Genomic DNA, 15457 nt, shown 5'->3' on the forward strand with positions numbered 1-15457 from the left:
AATCCTGAATGCTCCACAGGATCTTCTGAGAGCCACAATAAATATACAGGAATGTCTGCAATAGCAGACCAGGGGTATATCAATTATATAAGGCAGATGCAGACTATTTGACACCCACAGCTCTCAGAGCTTTATAGAGGACATGTAGGCCATTGATAATGTCCATGAAAACTGATGTGATAATAGCCTAATATTTTCACTTAGCTGGACTCAGTTGGCAGCATAGATGGGCTCTCTAATGAATCTTCCCACTGTAATTCACAAAAGTAGCAATCCTCATCATTCACTTTGCTATATGATATGGATGTTCACAGTTTCTTTGATCCATCTGAAGGTATTTCAGCAGGAATTCTGGGGCCATCATTTTACCAGCAGCTGAGATGACCACTGCAGTCAGAGTATCACTCAGTGTTGCATCCTTCAACAGAAGGAAACCTATCAAAACTTCATAAACAGAAATGGGAATTTGAGCTCTGTCAACATTGGTGTGACAATGTGCTCTTATTGGTATTATTGATCTTTTGCACTTAATTGTTGAAGTCTTGCATAATTACTAGTATTGCAGATGTTACAAAGAGAAGCTTATCTTCCTACATCAGGCAGTTATTTACATTTACTATCCAGATTGTAATGGAATGAACTACAGTTTCTCATTTATTACTTTTGACCTCAATATTTCTACTATATTTACTGTGCAATCATTTTTTTAGTGAAGTAAAAGTAACTTATTTTTCTCTTGTATTTTTTTTAACCTACATGCCAGGCTTTTGATCACAGTCAAAGTGTAGATTGGACCCGATCACATGCTGGCTATTTAACTCATTATTGTAACTATAACTGGTTCCAACATGGTTGACTCTAAACTGCCCTCTAAAGTGGTCAAGCAAACCACTAAGTTGAATACCACCTTTTCAAGGCAACTAGTGATGGGCAATAAATGCCAGCTTCTCCAACATCTCGAGAATATAAAAAATGTTGAAATTATTCAGTTTGTGAATTAGTAATTTTTATGATACATCTAAATAAGTAGTCCTTGTAGCTATGAAAACATGTAGATTTTCCACAGATGTCATGCTGAAATATTTTTGGGGAAATTTGTCATGCTGAAACTGAAGCTTGCAGAAATATGAGGAACATCTCAATTCATTTTTAAGCTGCTTGGTTACTTTGTTTTATTTTTGATGTGGATTACTACTACTGACCTGACACAGTATATTTAGTATCTTCTAAGGGATAAGCTTAAAATAAATCAAATTATATCTAAAATGTAGATGTTTCTCTTTTCTTTGCAGGTATTAATAAAGATGCCATGAAAGATTATACTGAAGGGATTCTAATGAAATTCAGGAAATGAAGTAACACTATGGATTAAGTAAACACATTGATCCTGAAATTCTTGGAGAGTGGAACTGTGGTGTAATCCCATGAGGGAGCTGCAATTTTGGGCAAAACGTGCATCTCACATGTTTCCACCCAACATGTCCTGGGAATTGCACTGTTGATAGGACAGTCTTTTCTTGTCTGACCCTTTACACCCAAGGACACCTATGATGGTATGTCTGGGGGCATTTCCTGCACTACCCTGGGAATTCTGCCCAGCTTGTGTTAAAATAGCAAAGGAAGGAATTTTTTGTGAATGTATTGAATCTTCATATGGTACTATCCCCCGGTGTAACTTCAAGCCCATAAGTGCTTAAATGTGGAACAAGAACACACTATAGCACGTGTACAAAGTGGTAATAAAATTGTTGTTAAACCTGTTACAATATTACAGTAGTTCCTAATGCTTGAACTGAAATTCTTTTACGATGTTCAGTGTAAAATGTATACAGATTGGTTCACTTTATGTTCACATAATGAAAATTCAAACAGCTGATACAATAATTAAAAACAAAGCACTTAGTCATCTGTTTAGCATTACTGTGAAAGCTTTGCATTTCAAAGCTGCCTCCATTTTCTTTACTGTTGATACATTGCATTTTCTTTGACAATTAAAAAAAAAAAGAAACTGAAGCTTTAAAGCTAATGGGCCATCCGAGTTCTAGTTTAAAGCTGTACAACACAATGTGCAGGCAACACAATGGTGCAGCAGCTGGAATGTGCCAGTAACTCCCCAAGTAACAAGCTCCATATCATGCTGGGTGAGCATTCAGAACCAACTCAGCCTACTTTCCTGCACCTCTTAGTAGCTGGTTTCAGGGCAGCATTGGCAGAGGTTTGGGAGCAGATTGCCTGCCCAAATAATTCTTGGGCAGGGCATTGTGTGTGGTGTTGGGGACTTAAAGAAAAAAAACAGTTCAACAAGTATGAGAGCAGAAACATGTTGTTCCAATGTTCACTGCTATAATAACAGCTTTAGGTTGTTTAAGATGTTGCCATGGTTACGGTTGTGGGGTCACTCCACCAAACCCAAAGCGCTCTGGCCTTTAAAGGTAATCTACCTCAGCAGTTTCTAAATGCTTCGTAATGTAAGCTACTAAAAACTTTTCATTGTCTGGCTCCTTGAGGTAAAAATGGCCTCCAGGAAGCTTGTGGATGGTAAATTCCCCAGTTGTTAAGTCGTTCCAGGCTGCAGGGTTTAAACAAAATACAATTTTAATCTCCTCTGCAATGGTAGAATTTACTTACAAAACACAAAATACAATTTTAATCCTCATTTTATTGCCGAATTGTCGTTAAAACCCAACTCGTTTCCTGAATGTTCTTCAGGAACCAGAAGCTGTTACTCCATGTGCGGCCTACACATGACACAAGTCCCATACTACATGGTTGAGTCTTGGGCTTCATTTTAACCCCCAAGAACAAGTGAAAGATAAAAGTTAAAAACAATTTTCAAGCCTGCTCATTTAGTAGTGGGACCCTTGCTTTTTGTGGTCTATATCAACGATTTAGATTTGAATATAATGATTATGATTAAGAAGTTTGCAAATGACACTAAAATTGGCTGTGTGGTTGATAATGAAGAGGAAAGTCGTGGGCTGCAGGTGGATATCAATCTGCTGGTCAGGTGGGCAGAGCAATGGCAAATGGAATTTAATTCAGAGAAGTGTGAAGTGATGCACTTTGGGAGGGCTAATAAAGAAAGGGTATACACATTAAGCGGTAGACCACTTAATAGTGTAAATGAACAAAGGGACCTTGGAGTGCTTGTCCACAGATCCCTTAAAGTAGCAGGCCAGGTGGATAAGGTAGTTAAGAAGGCATACGGAATGCTTGCCTTTATTGGCCGAGGCATAGAATATAAGAGCAGGGAGGTTATGCTTAAATTGTATAATACTTTAGTTAGGCCAAGCTGGAGTATTGCGTGCAGTTCTGGTCGCCGTATTATAGGAAGGATGTGATTGCACTAGAGAGGGTGCAGAGGAGATTTATTAGGATGCTGCCTGGAATGAAGAATCTTAGTTATGAGGACAGATTGGATAGGCTGGGTTTGTTCTCATTGGAACAGAGGAGGTTGAGAGGAGACCTCATTGAGGTGTACAAAATATTGAGGGGCCTGGATATAGTGGATAGTAAGGGTCTATTTCCATTGGTGGAGGGGTCTATTATGAAGAGGCATAGTTTTAAGGTGGTTGGGGAAGGTTTAGAGGGGATTTGAGGGGGGGGGGCTTCTTTACGCAGAGGGTTGTGGGAATCTGGAACTCGTTGCCTGGAAGAGTGGTGGATGCAGAAACCCTCACCACTTTTAAGAGATGGTTGGATGGGCACTTAAAGTACAGTAACCTGCAGGGTTACGGACCTAGAGCTAGTAATTGGGATTAGACTGGATGACCTTTTGTTGGACAGAGCAGATATAATGTTAAGTACTGCAGGGAATAGAATACGGCCAGGGTGATCTCCTGGACTAGTTTCGATCGCCTGGATGAGTCGGAGAGGAATTTTCCCAGATTTTTCTCTCCCTAAATTGGCCTGGGTTTTTAATCTGGATTTTGCCTCTCCCAGGAGATCACATGGCTCCGGTTGGGGTGGAGTGTAGAATGTTTAAGTATAAGGGTGTCACAGTTGTGGTGAGGCGGATTGGTTGGGCTGGGTGCTCTTTGCCTTTCCGTTATTGTTCATAGGTTTATATGTAATCTTTAGGGCTGCTGACCAAGGGCCATGTGACTTTTTGTCAGCCGGCGTGGACACGATGGGCCAGAATGGCCTCCTTCTGCGCTGTAAATTTCTATGTTTTTATTTCCGGTTTTAACAGAGGCAGGTCAGGCAACCAATCTGTTCTCAGGAGGCAGGTTGGTCACTGAAATATTTTAAGGAGGCTTCCATTTTAACATGATTTTTTATTTTTAACTAATGTTGACCAGGTTTCCCAGGGCTTGGAAAAGGCAGGTAAAAGGAGGCAAGAAGAGCCAGGTCCATAAGGTATGTGCATTTATAGCATTGCTTGTGGGGCAGGAGGAGTTGAGTGTTTTCTCCAGGCCCAACAAGCAAACCTCTTTACAGACCCCACAATCGGCCAACCTCTCAATGACAATGTCCCCCACCCATCCCCTCCCAATTTCCATGATTTCCTCCCAACCTCCATGACCCCCCCCCCCCACCCCTGAAGAGCCCAAACTCGATTACTTCCACCACCGGCGATCTCCCCCCACCCCGGATCTCTCTCTCCCTTCCTCCCCTCCGCTGCCCAACTGCGGCCTTGTGTCTCAGGCTTTCCCACCCGACAGGCAGACAGCCTATCAATCCGGCTGGCTGTTGAGCGGGAAACCTGCTGAAAAATTGAAAAGACATCCTGCTATTAATTTCAGCAGGACGTCCGGGAAACCCTTACTTTCGGGTTTCCCGTGCGGAAATCCTCCCCACCCCTGTTCTCTTTACGGCCCCCAGTAAAATATCGGGGCCTTAATGTCCCACAAAAATAAATGCTGCCTTGCCAGTATTGTCCAGATTCCAAGAGCAAATAGATTTTTAAAATTCAGTTGAGAATTTGATATTAATGCAGTATCTCCATGTTGTATAATGCATGTTGTATCATGATTTTAAATAAAGGCAAGGAAGTGCTTTAAAAGGCAGGATTGACAGTCTGTCAGCCTGCCACCTAATTCTGTGCACAGTTGGTGAATCTTACCTAGCGGATGAATTTAGATGAGCTGAATGGCATTATTTCTTCCGTAGCTATCCTGATTGTTGTTCGTGCCCTGATGTGGTGCACGGATGGTGGAGGATATCAAAGCTAAGCCAGATCCCGTATTTGTCTCGTGCCCACCCGTGCAAACTTCCAGTAGGTGTCACTGTATTACAATCAGGCCCAAGTCTGATATTCTCTCCCCTTACACAGCTGAGAATGACTGTAGTAAAGCCGAGATCAGCAAACTCAGCCAGGACTTTCCTGATTCTACGGGGGGATTTTAACCCTCCAGGATGAGCGGGAGAAGAGGGTTCAATTCTCTAAAATGGGAGACCCGACCCTCAACCTGTTGCAAACACTTCCATTCTAACTGGGGCGGGTTGGGGGTTGGGCGAGTAACCTGCTCTCGAGAGGTGCCAGGAAGTATAATATTTAAATGAGGCTGCTTGTTTCAGATTTTAGCAGCTATTTGGATTTAATGGTTGCGGCCTGGGCTTCCCAGGATTCATGAAACCCGGCGAAAATTGCCGGCTGCAGCAGGCAAGTGGTTTTCCAGCACTGCTTGTGGGTCAGGAGAAGCAGGAGTGCTTCTCGCCCGTCCCCCAAGCTAACCCGCTACAATCTGATCCCAACCCCCATGCGACCTGATGCCGACTGGCAATCTCTTCCACCCACCCCCCCGCATCCACCGCTTCGCAATCTCTCCGGTCCCCGGATCCAGTTGTCTAACGCAGGTCTTAAGAACATAAGAAATAGTAGCAGGAGTAGGCCATGTGGCCCCTCGAACCGGAGCAATCAATAAGATCATGGCTGATCTGATCATGGGCTCAGCTCCACTTCCCTGCCCGCTCCCCATAATCCTTCACTCCCTTATCGTTCAAAAATCTGTCTATCTCCACCTTAAATATATTCAATGACCCAGCCTCCACAGCTCTCTGGGGCTGAGATTCCTCAGATTTACATGACCCTCAGAGAACCCTCCTCATCTCAATTCTAAATGGGCGACCCCTTATTCTTAAACTATGTCCCCAACCTCCAGCCCGACTGCCGGCTAGCCTTCATTCTGGCCAGCTGTCGGGTGGGAAACAGGGGGAAAAAAATTCAAATGAGGTCCTGCAATTAAATTCAACAGGACCTCCGCGTTACCTGTATTTCCGGGTTTCCCAGCCGCTAAAAGTTGTCCTTGCTAACACCCCGCCCCTCAACCAATATCGGGGCCAATATGGTTCGGAGACTAATATTGGGGCCAATACGACCTTGATATTAACCCTCCCACAACAGGCGGGTGAGAGTTTTAAAAAGTGAAATGCATGATACGCGACCCCAGCCCACCGCATTCATATGGCTGCCAATGTAAAACTGGGGCGTCCGAGTGTCCTACAGTGGAGAGGCAGGGCGTTTAATTAACATATTTAAATTGGGCTCCCACACTGAAACTGGGAGCCTGATTTGAAATTTGCTATTGCTGCGCGAGTTTCCCAGGGGTCAGGAAACCCAGCAGTGAAAGGGAGGCGGGAGTCGTCGGCTCCCCAAGTTAAGTGGTTGTTTCAGCACTCCTTGTGGGCCAGTAGGAGCAGGAGTGCTCCCCACAAGCCTGTTAAGGAACCCCTTCAGCCTCCCCACACCAGCACCCCCACCCAATTGCTGTCCTCCCGATGATTAGCCTACACCCCTCTCCTAATTGCCAACCTCCGCCCCGCCACTCGATTGCTGGGGATTATCCCTGTGGGTCCCTGCCTGCAGCCCCACTGCCGCTGGTGTCTTTCCCCGCCCGCCGGCCAGGCTGACCATTTGGCCGATTGCTGGAACTACAAAATGTTGATGAAGTTTGGAAGGACCTCTGCGTCTCCGGCTTGTTCAGTTCTTTGGCAGCTGCACCCTCCCCGTAAATATTGATTCCTTTATTTCGAAGACATCGGACAGCTAGTGATTTATACTGATATATACAGGTGAGGCTAATAAGCAAATGTGATGCATGCATGAACCAAAGAAAAATTGTTTTGTGTGACTGTAGGTTCAAGCCAGAGAACATTATTGACATTACTCTCACCTTCAAGATCATGCGGTACATCCTCTTTTCCATCAAAGCAGGTGATAGAACAAGTGAAGAGCTTGTTTTGTGGTTGTTCATATCTATAGCCCAAACAAATTCAGTTCAAAATCATTCAATAGTCATTAACTTCACACTAAACAACAACAACTTGCATTTATAAAGCGCCTTTAAAGTAGTAAAATGTCCCAAGGTGCTTTTCTGAAGCGTCAGCAGACAAAAATTGATATCTCACATCAGAAAAACATCACAAGTATCAACACTTCAACTTTTTTAACAAAAATTCACATCATTCTATCCTCCAGTCAGTTCTACCTTACACATAATGGGGCCAAAATTCGCTGTTCTGCACCTGCCATTTGCACCTCCAAGGGGCGCTAACGGGGCACAAAACTCTTTCCGCCTGACGTGGGGTGGGAGCGGTGGAGTTAGTGGAGGCGCGAACACAGTAGCGACGCGCCCCCGCCGTAGCACGCCATCTGCTGTACCTCCACCGATGACGTTATCGGCATGCGCGGCAACCCCTTTTTGCCCCACGGCGGAAATTGGCTCGTGCCCCATGAGGTCACCATAGGCGATGCCCGCGCAAGCCTTGCAGATCGCGAACCGGGTTGGTGACCCATCGCGTGGTGAATCTTAAAAGGGGTGGTGTGCTGCGCAGCGCAATCTTTGTTTATTCCCTGACTCACCAGTCAGGCCATTCGCCGTTCCTTTCGCAGGGTCTGGGCCATCATCCTGCAGCCCGGCACTCTGTCTCAGTGCCAGGCTGCAGCCACAGCACTCCTTAGTCCTGGTGGCCTAGTGGAGGCCATCAAATGGAGTGTTCACAACGTATCCTCCCTTTTAACGGAAGGGGTGGGGCAATGAAATACATCAGCGCTACGCGGAAATGCCATGTAGCGCCCCCGAGCCCTCCCCGGAAGGAGGTGGAGTGTGCAACATTGCGCTCCACTTCTTGTGGGGAGCAGTAACTGCAATTTCGTGGCCGGGACGGGACTTCCGTGCCGGGTGCAGGATATCCCTTCCCCCTCGGTTACCCCTCCAAATGGGGCGAAACCAAATTTCACCCCCAATATTTCACAGACATGACAGCAGTGAGGTGATTGGCTGCCAAGCTGTTTTGAGGATAGCCTACAGAAAGTGCACAAGGACAGCTTGGGGTGAATTAGCTGTGGAATTCCCCTTCTACAAATGCCTAGCCTCAACTCAACTCCTCCCCAAAGGAATAAATAAATCTGGAAACCCATCAAATGCAGAATCACAGGCACAAGCCTTCATCCTGCTAACCCACGGGCTACATTGTCTCCTCATATGCTCCTTCTCACAAAGGTGATTAGGGCTGACATCTGTAATTTTAAGAGCTGAACTGGCATTTGGTAAGAAAATCAATTGAGGGATATACTTGTGAACAATATATTCTGGGATCTGTGAGATGAACCAAAATGACCTTTACATGTCCCACATATTCCTATGTTCCTTGTTATTTTACAACAAAATTTGCATGCCATATATAAAAGCTATTTTGATGAGTCCACTCAACAATTCTGAAGATCAGTATTGGGTTTTAAATTATATTAACAATGCCACATTCCCTACATTGGGGTTTTTAGCATCCCTGGCTGCTCGGAGGCCTGGTATAGAAACATAGAAAATAGGTGCAGGAGTAGGCCATTCGGCCCTTCCAGCCTGCACCACCATTCAATATGATCATGGCTTATCATGCAACTTCAGTACTACTCCTGCCTTCTCTCTATACCCCATGATCCCTTTAGCCGTAAGGGCCACATCTAACTCCCTTTTGAATATATCCAAATAACTGGACTCAACACCTTTCTGCGGTAGAGAATTCCACAGGTTCACAATTCTCTGGATGAAAACGTTTCTCCTCTAATCTCAGTCCTATATGGCTTACCCCTTATTCTTAGGCTGTGACCTCTTGTTCTGGACTTCCCCAACATTGGGAACATTCTTCCTGCATCTAACCTGTCCAATCCTGTCAGAATTTTATATGCTTCTATGAGATCCCCTCTCATTCTTCTAAATTCCAGTGAATATAAGCCTAGTCGATCCAGTCTTTCTTCCTATGTCAGTTCTGCCATCCTGGGAATCAGTCTGGTGAACCTTCGCTGCATTCCCTCAATAGCAAGAATGTCCTTTCTCAGATTAGGAGACCAAAACTGTACACAATACTCAAGATGTGGTCTCACCAAGGCCCTGTACAACTGCAGCAAGACCTCCCTGCTTCTATATTCAAATCCTCTCGCCATGAAGGCCAACATGCCATTTGCTTTTTTAACTGCCTGCTGTACCTGCATGCCTACTTTCAATCACTGACGTACCATGACACCCAGGTCTCATTGCACCTCCCCTTTTACTAATCTGTCACCATTCAGATAATAATCTGCCTTCTTGTTTCTGCGACCAAAGTGGATAACCTCACACTTATCCACATTATATTTCATCTGCCATGCATTTGCCCACTCACCTAACCTGTCCAAGTCTCCCTGCAGCCTCTTAGCATCCTCCTCACAGCTCACACTGCCACCCAGCTTAGTGTCATCTGCAAACTTGGAGATATTACATTCAATTCCTTCGTCTAAATCATTTATATTGTAAATAACTGGGGTCCCAGCACTGAACCTTGCGGTACCCCACTAGTCACTGCCTGCAACTCTTTGCTTCCTGTTTGCCAACCAGTTCTCTATTCACGTCAATACATTACCCCCAATACCATGTGCCTTAATTTTGCACACTAATCTCTTGTGTGGGACCTTGTCAAAAGCCTTTTGAAAGTCCAAATACATCACATCCACTGGTTCTCCCTTATCCACTCTACTACTTACATCCTCAAAAAATTCTAGAAGATTTGTCAAGCATGATTTCCCTTTCATAAATCCATGCTGACTTGGATCGATCCTGTCACTGCTTTCCAAATGCACTGCTATTACATCTTTAATAATTGATTTCAGCATTTTCCCCACTACTGATGTCAGGCTAACCGGTCTATAATTCCCTGTTTTCTCTCTCCCTCCTTTTTTAAAAAAAGTGGGGTTACATTAGCTACCCTCCAATTCATAGGAACTGATCCAGAATCCATGGAATGTTGGAAAATGATCACCAATGCATCTACTATTTCTCGGGCCACTTCCTTGAGTACTCTGGGATGCAGACTATCAGGCCCTGGGGATTTATCAGCCTTCAATTCCATCAATTTCCCTAACACCATTTCCCGACTAATAAGGATTTCCCTCAGTTCCTCCTTCTCACTAGACCTTCGGTCCCCTAGTATTTTCGGGAAGTTATTTGTGTCTTCCTTAGTGAAGACAGAACCAAAGTATTTGTTCAATTGGTCTGCCATTTCCTTGTTCCCCATTATGAATTTACCTGACTCTGACTGCAAGGGACCTACGTTTGTCTTCACTAATCTTCTTCTCTTCACATATCTATAGAATGATATGACTTCTGTATGACTTAAATGACCAGAAACCCTAGTGAAAGCAGGACTATCAGGCTGTCAAATGTCAGATGTGGGCCCAGGGATGACGTCTGGACCCCAAAGAGGAAGGCCCACTTTAAAAACACAGTAATTTTTAGTTAGTCCATTACAAAGGTGGCTGCGAGGACAGCTCCTATGTTGCTGGGGAGGGACTGGGGCTGGCACTGATATCTTCATCCAAATATTCTGGCCTCCTCAGCACAGCAGGTGACAAGTTGTGCTCGGTGACTCAGGCATCCAACACTGGAATGGTGATTATGTAACCACCCGCTGATCCCCAAAAATTTGTTTGGGGTCAGCATCAATGCCAGGATTGCTCCGTGGATTTTATTCTACAGTGTCAGCTGTGGCTCAGTGGGCAGCACACTCGCCTCCGAGTCAGAAGGTTGTGGGTTCAAGTCCCACTCCAGGGACTTGAGCACAAAAAAATTTAGGCTGACATTCTAGTGCAGTGCTGAGGGAGCTGTCGGAGGTGCCGTCTTTCAGATGAGACGTTAAACCGAGGCCCCGTCTGCTCTCTCAAGTGGACGTAAAAGATCCCATGGCACTATTTCGAAGAAGAGCAGGGGCGTTATCCCCAGTGTCCTGGCCAATATTTATCCCTCAATCAACATAACAAAAAAACATATTATCTGGTCATTATCACATTGCTGTTTGTGGGAGCTTGCTTGTGTGCAAATTGGTTGCCGTGTTTCCCAAATTACAACAGTGACTACACTCCATAGTACTTCATTGGCTGTAAAGCGCTTTGAGATGTCTGGTGGTCGTGTAAGGTGCTATACAAATCCAAGTCTGTCTTTCTTTCAATTTTCTTTCACCCTAAACCAGAAGTTTGTTACTGTACAAACATTTTTTTTAAAGTTGTTTGTTTACCTTTGTACACCGTCTGAAAGAATGCAGTCTGAAAGACTCTGCATTTTACCTACTAAACATAAGAACATAAGAAATAGGAGCATTTGACCCCTTGATAAGATCATGGCTGGTCTGATCATGGACTCAGCTTCACTCCCTGACCATTCCCCATAACCTTTACTCCCTATCGCTCAAAAATCTGTCTATCTCCACCTTTAATATATTCAATGATCCAGCCTCCCCAGCTCTCTGGGGCAGAGAATTCCATAGATTTACAACCCTCAAAGAAAAAATTCCTTGTCATCTCAGTTTTAAATGGACGGCCCCTTATTCTGAGACTATGTCCCCCAGTTTTAGTTTCCCCTATGAGTGGAAATATCCTCTCTGCATCCACCTTGTTGAGCCCCCTCATTATCTTATATGTTTCGATAAGATCACCTCTCATTCTTCTGAGCTCCAATGAGTGTAGGCCCAACCTCTTCAACCTATCTTCATAAGTCAACCCACTCATCTCCGGAATCAACCTAGTGAACCTTCTCTGAACAGCCTCCAATGCAAGTATATCCTGCTGTTGAAGGCGAGAAGGGTTTAATCGAACTGGATTCTTTCATGTTCACAATATGAATTACATATTGTTACAATGGTACAGCCACATGATCACACTAAAAAAGATTAGATGCATTTCAATTTCAGCATGAAAAACAAAAAAGAGAAAAGGTTGAAAATTTAATCTGACACGCTGTACCTATTTTATAATCCAAATCCTACTATGTATTATGCCGATTTACCTAATTAATTCCACAAGTCTAAGATCTGCTTTTAAAACTGGGACAAACAATTGCAGAATGTCTTTATTCGTAAGAATTTCAGGTGGGGTGCCACCGATGGATGTCATCCATTTCAAGAATTCATCATCTGGGAGATTCGACCTTTTCTGGATGGGGTAACGAGTCGCAGACTAAATGAGAGAAAAGGGTGACATAGTTATTCAGTGTCATTTCAACAGTTAACCTTTATATAAAAAAGAGAAGCCAGGTAAAAACAGTGCAAATTCATTTGTATAGTTTGCATATTTTTCATGGTTATAAGGGTGTGGCATATCAGTGCTAGAATATCAGCTGTAATCACTTCAATCAGTTGCAGCGCAAATTACATGCAGCTCTATTTACTCTGCTCCAATAATGCGCCTTAATTCCAAGCTTATGGGCCCCCACTAGAACAGCGCACATTGGAGAGGCTCGCCTAATTTGTAGAACAAAAATTGCGGCGAATACTTACCTCGCGATTCTCCATAGCTGTAGGCCCATTTCTAGCCCAGCGCTGCGCAGCAGGAGCTGTTGGGGGCGGAGCTACAGCCCTGCACCAAAAACACTGCCGGCAGCTGCGCGCGTGCGCAGTAGCTCCCAGCCCTCCCAGCGCGTCCTGTCTCCAAGCGATGACCCTATCCCTGGCCAAAGGGACGTCGCCCCTATCCCCGGCCGAATGGCCTGACACCGCTTACCTCGTCGGCGGCGGGGCCCGCCCGCCCGGCATCTCGCTGGGGGCGAGCCCCACCCGAAACGTCGGCAGCCCGGCATCGGCTGCGTGCGGGCGGTGGGGCCTGGCTTCTTTGTCTTCTTCTCCCCCCCCCCACCCCGTTCATTTACTTCTCCGCCCACCCGTTCATCATCTTCTCCACCCCCTCTTCTCTCCCTCCCTTCTCTTCTCCCCCCTCCCTCCCTCTCTTCTCCCCGGTGCTGCAGTAGGTGAGTAGAAATAATTTTTTATTTATTGAGTGATTTTTTATTTATTTTTTAATTTATTGGTTGATTTATTGGTTGGTTTATTGATTTATTTATCATTTATTATTGATGGTGGCTCTTTAAACACTTCACTTAAACCTCCCTTCGCGACCCCCCCACCCCCATCTCTCAATCCCTACACCTGATGTCTAAGTGTAGGCAAGGTTTTTCTGAGCATACAAAAATCTACACTTACTCCATTCTAAGTTAGTTTAGAGTAAGTTTTCGCTGCCTAAACATGCAAAACAGGCGTAAGTGGCTGGACACGCCCCCTTTTGAAAAAAAAAATCTGTTCTAAAATGGAACTATTCTAACTCACTAGAACTGGAGCAAACTAAATGCCGAGAATTGCAATTTCTAAGATGCTCCATTCTAAACTAGTTGCTTCAAAAAAAATAGGAGCAACTCAGGCCGAAACTTGAGCCCATAGTTACATCAGCGAACTTCTTTCATTTCTCACTTCAGCCATCCTTGAGTGAATATCAATTTAGTGCTAAATTATGGTCTGATTTGTTTTGTTGTGTTCTCACGAGGAACATGTTTGAGACTGCACAAATGTACTTAATTTAGGACTCCTGCAACTGCCAGCAAGGAAATTTTCAGAGATGGTGGATGAAAGGATGTGCGGTAATCCACTGATCCCTGTACAATGCATAATAAATAAATCTGCTAAATACATATAACTGCAATACTAACATCTCACATATAAACTGGAATGTTCTACGGGACTGATGAAAGCACTGCCCTCGGGGCCACTGTGTACCTGTGCTCCTCTGAGTTGATTGTATGAACTGTGAACTTATTTAAATAAATATTTAGGGGCCTTGGTGCACAACATGCTGATAGCAAACAAAGGCCGCACACAGCTTATATGCCACAAGGAACTTCTTAAAAAGATCTCTGGTCCCCTTAGTGGGGTAAATTAGTTGCAATATTAAAACACTGCAAAGGCAAAGAGAAAAGGCAGAGGATCACACCAACAACAACAGCAACTTTTATTTATACAGTGTTTTTAACGTAATAAAACATTCCAAACACTTCACAGGAGTGTTATAAGACAAAACAAATACATTTGACACCGAGCCACATAAGAAGAAATTACGACAGGTGACCAGCTTGGTCACAGAGGTAGGTTTTAAGGAGCGTCGTAAAGGAGGAAAGAGAGGTAGAGAAGCGGAGAGGTTTAGGCAGGGAATTCCAGAGCTTGGGGCCTAGGCAACAGAAGGCACGGCCACCAATGGTTGAGCAGTTATAATCAGGGATGCCCGAGAGGGCAGAATTTGAGGAGCGCAGATATCTCGGGGGGGGGGGGGGGGGGTTGTGAGACTGAAAGAGATTGCAGAGATAGGGAGGGGCGAGATCATGGAGGGATTTGTAAACAAGGATGAGAATTTTGAAATCAAGGCGTTGCTTAACCGGGAGCCAATGTGGGTCAGCGAGCACAGGAGTGATGGGTGAGTGGGACTTGGTGCGAGTTAGTTCATGGGCTGCCGAGTTTTGGATGACCTTAAGTTTACGTAGGATAGAATGTGGGAGGCCAGCCAGGAGTGCATTGGAATAGTCAAGTCTAGAGGTAACTGAGGCCCGTATGAGGGTTTAACCGGCAGATGAGCTGAGGCCGGGCGGAGGTGGACAATGTTGCGGAGGTGGTTTTAGTTACGCCACGGATATGTGGCCGGAAGCTGATTTCAGGGTCAAATGTGCCTAGGTTGCGAACAATCTGGTTCAGCCTCAGACAGATGCGAGGGAGAGGGATGGAGTTGGTGGCTTGGGAACTCAGTTTGTGGCGGGGACCAAAGACAATGGCTTTGGTTTTCCCAATATTTTATTGGAGAAAATTTCTGCTCAACCAGTACTGGATGTCGGACAAACAGTCTGACAATTTATAGACCATGGAGGGGTGGAGAGAAGTGGTGGTGAGGTAGAACTGGGTGCCATTAGCGTACATGTGGAAACTGACGCCGTGTTTTCGGATGATGTCGCCAAGCGGCAGCATATAGACGAGAAATAGGAGGGGGCCAAGGATAGATCCTTGGGGACACCAGAGGTAACGATGAGGAAGTGGGAAGAGAAGCCATTGCAGGAGATTTTATGGCTACGATTAGATAGATAATAATGGAACCTGGAGAGTGCAGTCCCACCCAGCTGCACAGTGGTGGAGAGGCGTTGGAGGAAGATGGAGTGGTCAACCATGTCAAAGGTTACAGACACGT

At 44.9% G+C, this 15457-nt stretch overlaps 1 protein-coding gene across 3 annotated transcripts in view; it reads right to left on the bottom strand.

Annotated features, from left to right (window-relative positions):
* Positions 1-463: 463 nt before the first annotated feature.
* olah (oleoyl-ACP hydrolase) overlaps positions 464-15457 on the bottom strand; it is a 63584-nt gene continuing 48590 nt past the window's right edge. For all 3 annotated transcript variants that reach the window (XM_070881336.1, XM_070881338.1, XM_070881339.1), the window contains 3 exons: positions 12252-12421; positions 7116-7198; positions 464-2569 (listed from right to left, as the gene is read on the bottom strand). In XM_070881336.1, the coding sequence (XP_070737437.1) occupies positions 2427-2569; positions 7116-7198; positions 12252-12421 (396 nt within the window). In that variant the 3' untranslated portion in view covers positions 464-2426. The remainder of the gene's footprint in view (positions 2570-7115; positions 7199-12251; positions 12422-15457) is intronic.

The sequence above is a fragment of the Pristiophorus japonicus genome, chromosome 5 (genome assembly GCF_044704955.1).
Source record: "Pristiophorus japonicus isolate sPriJap1 chromosome 5, sPriJap1.hap1, whole genome shotgun sequence".
Taxonomy (NCBI): domain Eukaryota; kingdom Metazoa; phylum Chordata; class Chondrichthyes; family Pristiophoridae; genus Pristiophorus; species Pristiophorus japonicus.